Genomic DNA, 8,026 nt, shown 5'->3' on the forward strand with positions numbered 1-8,026 from the left:
GTGTGATGGAGTATTTAATTACTTCATCAAGAAGCTTGATTGTCTTCACAAATTTATTTATGCAGAAATAATGAGGATTATTGGAAATAATTATTACCCTGGAGAGTGGTTCTATACTGGGGTAACCTACAGTGCTGGTAGAAAAAAACCGGTTTTGCAGTTACTAACTTTTTTTGGCGGATAGCATTTATTTTTTTAACTGAATTGAACTCTTTGTAGTTGATTAGATTTATAATTTTTTTTATTTATAAAAAATTCCATTAATCGTTTAAAATTCTGAAGATTTAAATTTTAGCGTGTGAATAAAAAACCGGTTTGTATTATTGAGTGACATTTTAGTAGTTGAATTTTTAGTTTTATAAGCAAATGTTAAATAAAATAATTAAAGGGAAGATTCTTGCTCTTTATAAGTTAAATTGGACGATAAAAGATATCGCAGATCATCTAAATACTCCAAAATCGACAATCGGAGATTTTCTTCGAAAAATCAAAAAATATGGAACTATTGATAGGATTCCTGGTTCTGGACGTCCTAAAAAGCTTCAAAAAACAGACGTTAAAATTTTATTGCATCTTGTTGAGTGCGATCCAAAAAAATCTTCTAACACGTTGAGGAATGAAATAAACGATTTAACTGGTAAGAGTGTCTGTAGAAAGACAATTGGAACTTATTTAAATTCCAATTTTCTCTTCGGAAGAGTATGTCAACGTAAACCGTTGCTTTCAAAGAAAAACATAATAAAAAGATATGAATTGTCAAAAATTTTTATTCGGATGAACAATGACGCATGGAAAACTATTATTTTCTCTGATGAAGAATCTTGTTAGATTTTTAATACTAAAAAAGGCAATACAGTTATCGAACAAAAAGTTCACGTTATGAATTGAGCCATATTACGCCGACAATAAAATTTGGCGGAGGCAGTGTTATGGTTTGGGGCTGTATCTCCTATCAAGGAGTGGCAATTTAGTTTTTATTAATGGAACCCTCAATTCCGCTAAATATATAAATGTTATAACGAATAATTTGTTCGTTTCGGCGCGAAAAATGGGACTAAATCAGTTCACTTTCCAACAAGATTTGGCTCCCTGTCATCAATCTGCATTGACAACCAAGTTTTTTGAAGAAAATAAAGTTCCAATTCTTGTTTTTAATTTGAGAGTAAAAAACCGTTTTTTCGGTTCCATCTTCATTTTCTATCATTATTTTATTTAGGGAAATTAATTCTTTGATAGTAAAAGTTTTTTCGAAGAAAAAAGATTCTAATTTCCTTTTTTTAGTTTTTTGATTTGTATCAAAATCTTTTTTTAATAGTACGTGATCTCCAACTTTAAAATTTTCGATTTGGCAATTTTGGAGTAAACTATTTCTTTCCATACGAGAAATGTATGATTCATTTGTAATGTCTTCTGTTTCAGTTTCCTCTAAGCTTGCTTCCTGGTCAAAGTAGGAAACATTATATCCTCGCGTATTAAAAAATGACATAAATGGTGATAGTTTAGTTGCAGAATGTACAGAAATATTGTATCTATATACTACATTGCTTAATGCAGCAGTCCATATCTTTTCTTTTCCAAATAGTTCCTTTTGAAGCCATCTGCAGAGAGTTTGGTTCCAACGCTCTACTTGGCCTTGAGACTCGGGATGCCTTGGTCGTCCTCTCTTATGGATTATTTTAAATTGTTGGCATAAGGAATCTATTTCCGAATTCACAAATTCTTTTCCATTGTCAGTTTGGATTATTTTTGGGGGGCCATGAGATTCAAAAATACGTCTTAGGGACTCTGATACTGTAACAGCTTCCTTATTGAGAATAGCTCTTGCAAAACAGAATTTGGAATAAATGTCGATTACATTCATTAGATACATATATGAATTATTGAAAGAAGAATAAAGTGATAGATCAACCAAATCAATCTGGTACCTAGAATAAATGATTAAAGAAACCGTTCTCGTGGTGATTTTGCTACAATATGAACAATTGTAGACTTATTTTTAATCAATGGATCAGTTTGTTTGCATTTTGGGCACATAGAAGTTACTTCTCTGATTATGAATCTTTTTATAAGAAGAAAATTATTTCTGCAGTATTCTTCCATCTTGTTTAATCCAAAGTGAAACTGAGAATGAATCCGATCACAATGATATTTCATTGTTTCGTGATCATTCAAACAAATTACTTGCTTATTTTCACCATTTATTTCATTAAAATAAAGTGTTCCTGAAATGAGATAGGAAAATACCTCCGATTAAAATGAAATTCTTGCATTTTTGTAAAAATCTTGATCTTTGTGTTCTTGACAATCGCTCTGGAAATTTCTCATGTTGTAAATACTGAAGAATATCATTATATTCATTATCATCTTTGACTGCATTAGCTATTCTAATCGAATCGAGATGGTTTTTCGAGCGGATATCCCTTGCGATAGTACGCTCTAACTCTTTCTCGATCGCGTCGGCTTCCCGCCCTTGAAGCTTTTAATTAATTAACTTGTAGTTATTGGTTGGTTTGTTCTAATAATTAAACTAAATTAAAAAAAAATAGTTACCGGCAGACAACAATTAAATGACATTTGAAGGTTAAAATGCAAGGCCAAATTGTTACACGTCTGGCGCCCGTTTCAGTTATGGCGCGTGACATTTATTAACCATGCGGAAGTGTACTCGGTTATCTTTTGAGGAAAAGCAAAGAATTTTAAATTTCATTGATGAAAATAAGGCTCTTAGCTTAAATCGAATTGCCTCAATTTTCTCGATTATTTTGAAGAAAAAAATTTCCAGAAGATGCCTAAACAATCTAAAAATAAATAAAAGCGAAATAGCCTCTATTAATCCAATTTTTGGGGGAAAAAGTCGTTTATCTTGCGGAAAATTCCCTGCACTAGAATCGGAAGTTGTATCTTGGCAAATAGAATTGGCTGGAGGATTTCTTGATGACAATGCAATTTTATTAAAAGCAAAAAGTATTGCAAGATTGCATGGAATAACTGATTTTATGGGAAGCAATGGATGGCTTTCCAGATTCAAAAAGAGAAACAATTGGATGGCTTCCAGATTCAAAGCTCAAGGACTCGAGAGAGGGCCTCTGGTTCCGCCAGCGCATCGGCCTGGCCATTGTTCGGGGCAACGCACACTGCGTCCTCGCCGCTGGAACTTAACGATTTTCGGTGTTAGTTGTTTTTGTAAAATAAAAAAAAATTAAAAAAAAAATTAAAAAAAAAATTTAAAATTAAGATTATTCCACGGAGAATCTGGCTCAATAACTGAAAATCTAAATGAGCAAATTGAAAAATTTCAAATAATTTTATCTACGAAATTACAACAATATGATCGTGAAAATGTTTACAATGGTGACGAAACTGGTGTTTTTTATAAAAATGTTCCTTCAAAAAGCATTTGCTCAAAAACTCGACCTGGAAATAAAATCCTTAAAGATCGGTTGAAACTTTATTAATCATTAGTAGATTTTCGCTATTTCTGTGTACAAATATGGCCGGGTCAGATAAGAAAATTCCATTAATGATTGGGAAATATCAGAAACCAAGATGTTTTAAAAACATTAAAATTGAGAAATATTTAAAATACTGTAATTCCTCAAAAGCATGGATGACTCAAAAAATTTTTAATGAATGGCTTTATCATTGGGATATTGAATTAAAAAAGAAAAAAAGAAAAATTCTTTTAATTATTGACCAATGCCCATCACATAAAATATTAATCGAATTAAAATTTATTGAAATTCTTTTTCTTCCTCCGAACACCTCAACAATATTGCAGCCGATGGATCAAGGAATAATTCGTTCCTTTAAAACTAAATTCAATAAGTTCAAATTTAATGAGATTCTTCAGAAAATTGAATGCGGATATGGCATTCATGAATCATACAAAAATTTAACACTTAAAGATGGAGTTTTATTTACCTATTTTGGTTGGAATAAAGTCACCGAAGAAACTATCAAAAATTGCTTCAGGCATGCTAAGTGGATTCCACGTAAAGAGCAAATTCAATCTTCTAACTATACGATTGAGAAATATGAGGAGACAATAAAGCAATTGAATATTTTGGATCCAATGGAACAATCAGATTTTCTTGATTACACGTACACTGAAATAGACGAAGTGGAAGAATCCCTCGAAAACGATGATGACGTAAATGAGAAACAAACACGTGGTATTTTTGAAGAGAAAACACCTGCGAATGAAATAAATCATGAAGATGCGTTTAAAATGTTGCATAATATAAAAAAGTACTATACTCAAGACGATACTTTTAATATTAACGCAATCCAAATGATCAATCAATTAATCAAAGATACGATATTTACTAAAAAACAACATTGAACGATTATTTTAGTCTAAATTCGTAATTTGACTCTTTATTTTCGAAATAATGATTTTTTTATTATTTAATTTAATTATTTTTAATTTTGTGAATATAAAATTTGATTAAAAATTGATATTGATTATTAAGTTACTCGCCAAATTCAGTTACTCGCCATTTTTGGCTTGGTCCCAAATTTGGCGAGTAAACGGGGTTTGACTGTATTCAGAAGTTAATTGATAGTATGCCTAAAAGGTCATACGAGCTATTTATTACTCGAGGATACCACACAACATATAAACTGTTGATTTTGTTAACTCTTTTTGTTAAAACCGGTTTTTTATTCACATGCAAAAATTTAAATTTTTAAAATTTCCGCCGATTATTGAAATTTTTTAAAATTAAAAAAGAGTATACATATAATCAACTTCAAACTCTTTATTTCATTTAAAAAATTAATAGCTATACGCCAAAAAAAATTATTAACTGCAAAACCGGTTTTTTTCTACCAGCACTGTATTTGGTTCCAAAGTGTAAGAACCTGACTTCTCCAAAGGAGTTGAGGCCTATAACATGCATGCCGTCACTGTATAAGTTGATGACTAAAACGGTCATTGATGTCTATAGCAGGTTGGTTAGTTAAAAAAATCTTTATAGATTTGCCTTCGCTAGGCCTCTTTATAATAAGTCAGGCAAAAAAATATCGGAAAATTTAAAATCATTATTTTATTCAAATTCTTCAGTCAGACAATGGATAAGTCCCAGTCATGTTGTGCGCCAATATGTCAGGAACACATAAGTTAAAAGCACTATTGATCGGGAAACCAAAATTGCCCAGATGTTTCAAGAATTATAATTCCTTTCAAAAGGGCTTGGATGACAGCATCAATTTTTGCGAACTGGATTACGAATTTTGACAATTTATTGAAAATTGAAAATAGATAAATTTGTTATTAATCAATGTGACCGGCACATTAATGGACCGATTGCATAAATTGCAAAATAAATTATATAAATAAATATTAACCCATTGTAGAGATATGTTTTTATATAAATTGTAGCATAATTTTATATTTTTTATTATTTTTTATTTACACGTGTTTGATGCGTTTGTTGGAATTGACTAGGGAACAACTTGAAAAAATTGACAAATTCCAAATTTCATCAATAGCTGAGAATTCATTAGACAAGAAACAACGATTTCGATTAAAAGAGCTATCGCAAAAATTTGTTTTTGAAGACGGTAAAGCGTTTTTACTGAAGGGTGACCTAAAATTACGGTTCTTTGCAGTTGAAGATAAGGAACTGAAATTAAGATAATTGAGGTAGTTTATCTGCTTTATTGAAGTCTGAGCATAATAAAAACCATTTTGGCCGAGATAGACTTAGTAGTATGTGGAGGAATACTTTCTATAACATAATGAAAGAAGATATCCGCTTTGTTTTAGACTAGGGGTCGGCAAATCGCGGCCCAAATTAGGCCCAGGAAGATTTAAAAATGGCCCGCGAACAAATTTTATAATATTAAGGGAAATTGGCCCGCCGACAAATTTTTCCAACTAACATGGCCCGCGGGCAAATTTAGTAAAGTACTAGATTCTAGTACTAGGAGAAAAGAATTATGATGCTTCATATTTCCGAAATACTGATAATATTTCCAAATTGGCATTTTTTGTAGACATAACTTCACATCTAAATGACTTAAATTTGAAACTGCAGGGAAGTAATAAATTTATACACCAAATGTATGCCGAAATCACTGGTTTTGAAAATAAATTGAAGTTGTGGGAATTACAGTTACAAAAAGGAAACATGACGCATTTTGTGACTTTTCTTTCTACGAATCCGACTGATGTTCCGGAATATGCAAACATAGTTATGGAATTGAGATCAGAATTTTCATCACGTTTTATGGATTTAAGAGTGAAATGCGCATATATAATTTTTTAGGCTCATAAAAATCTTTTCAACATTTTTTCAATCCCATTTGATGTTGAAACTGAGACAGTACCAGGGTGTTATCAATTGGAAATACTTGAAATTCAATGCGACAGTACACTTAAATCAAAATATTTTTCTGAAATGGATATTTTGAGCTTCTACAAAAATTTTGTATGTGTCAGAAAATATCCGCAATTAACCGACAATGCTATGAAAATGGCTTGTATATTTGGAAGCACATTTTTATGTGAACAGTTATTCTCTAAAATGAATAATGTAAAAAATTGTCTGAGAACGAGGATTACCGATTCACATCTTAACGATATATTACGTTTAGCAACTAGTCAGATTAATGAGTAAAATAAATTCACTTCTTTATAATCATTTTTAACTGATAAATTTTTATTTCGTAAGAAAGTTGCAAAAAAAACTTGATACAGAAAGATCGCAATGTGCAAGTGTTGCCTTATTTTTGTGACCGATAAGGATTTTTTCTCGTTTGCCCCGGATCGCATACAAAAATAAAATTTTGGCCCGCGAAGACAAAAATCCTGCCGACCCCTGTTTTAGACAAATGTGTTTATTGTCAAGTATTGGCTATTTATTTATTAGCTAGTCCAAAAAATTGATGGCAACCAAGCCACCTATCACTCCAATCATTGCCAGAGGTCCTAGAGACCGTTATATCGCAGATCTTATAGATCTCAGAAGATATTCAGAAATAAATCGATCAAACTCGTGGGTAAACTTAAATAATTATTTATATGAAGGTTCTAGTGGTCATTGATTCGTTTACTAAGTATGCTGTTGTAGAATTAGCAAAGAATTAAAGTGCATTGGAAATTTCATCTCTACTTGAGAATATTTTTTACGTTATTGGAGAACCCGTCATTCTCCAAACTGATAACGGAAGGGAGTTTCGCAATTCTGAAATGGATAAGCTGTGTGAATTTTCTAAAATAAAGCATATCTGTGGAAGACCTAGAGCACCTTGGGTACAAGGACAAGCTGAAAGGTTTATTTTAAAGCTATAATAAAAAGGTTCAACCAATCAATTAAACGGTGGATATCCTCAACAAGTGCTTCATCTGGAAGTTTTGGAGTTTACTTCAACATTATAAAGAGGATCGTATATGATTACTAGGGCGATTTTTTTTTAACCTGAAAAATAAAAATTTTAACCTAAAAACTTTAACTTTATTAACCTAAAAACTAAAAAAATTAACTCAATAATTTAACTTTGTAAATAAACAATAAAAACACTAAAACTGTTTGTTGCACATACAAATTACATAATTTTCTAAATTTTCTTGTAGAAAATTTCGGTTGGATCTTAGAAAACTCTTTATTAGAGAGAAAGTTCTTTCAACCGAGCACGAGGTCGGCTGACAATTCAGAAGTAATGCATACTCGGCAGGAGATATTTGTGAATTAGTCATTCTAATTATGTTCGAAATATCGTTTGTTTTAAGCCTTTTAATTATGTATTCTTTCCAACGATTCTAAACAATAATATGCCTGTTCAATTGTGAAGCGCGTACTTTCAAATTTCGTAATAATATCTGCAATAGCGACATTTACTCGAAAACCTGGAATGTTTGAATAGCTTCGGATAAGGTCACATAGACTGCTCACTAATACATTGTTTCGAAGACTTTCTTTGGCTGTTCGAACTAGATATCCATCATCCGCGAATGACTCGAAAATATTTTGTACTCCGATCAGATTTTCTGAATAGTAAGTAGCGGCCTTAAGGCAACTCC

The 8,026-nt window shown here is 31.5% G+C and overlaps 1 protein-coding gene across 1 annotated transcript; it reads left to right on the forward strand.

Annotated features, from left to right (window-relative positions):
• The first annotated feature begins 3,490 nt into the window (after positions 1–3,490).
• On the forward strand, positions 3,491–4,342 carry LOC115228405 (tigger transposable element-derived protein 6-like). The gene has a single exon (XM_029798990.1). The coding sequence runs from the start codon at positions 3,491–3,493 to the stop codon at positions 4,340–4,342; it is 852 nt and encodes a 283-aa protein (XP_029654850.1).
• The last annotated feature ends 3,684 nt before the right edge of the window (positions 4,343–8,026 follow it).

The sequence above is a fragment of the Octopus sinensis genome, unplaced genomic scaffold (genome assembly GCF_006345805.1).
Source record: "Octopus sinensis unplaced genomic scaffold, ASM634580v1 Contig10403, whole genome shotgun sequence".
Taxonomy (NCBI): domain Eukaryota; kingdom Metazoa; phylum Mollusca; class Cephalopoda; order Octopoda; family Octopodidae; genus Octopus; species Octopus sinensis.

Bases quoted from the DNA above. Each gene is read 5' to 3' on its own strand.
- LOC115228405 (XM_029798990.1), top strand. From the start codon at position 3,491: ATGGCCGGGTCAGATAAGAAAATTCCATTAATGATTGGGAAATATCAG.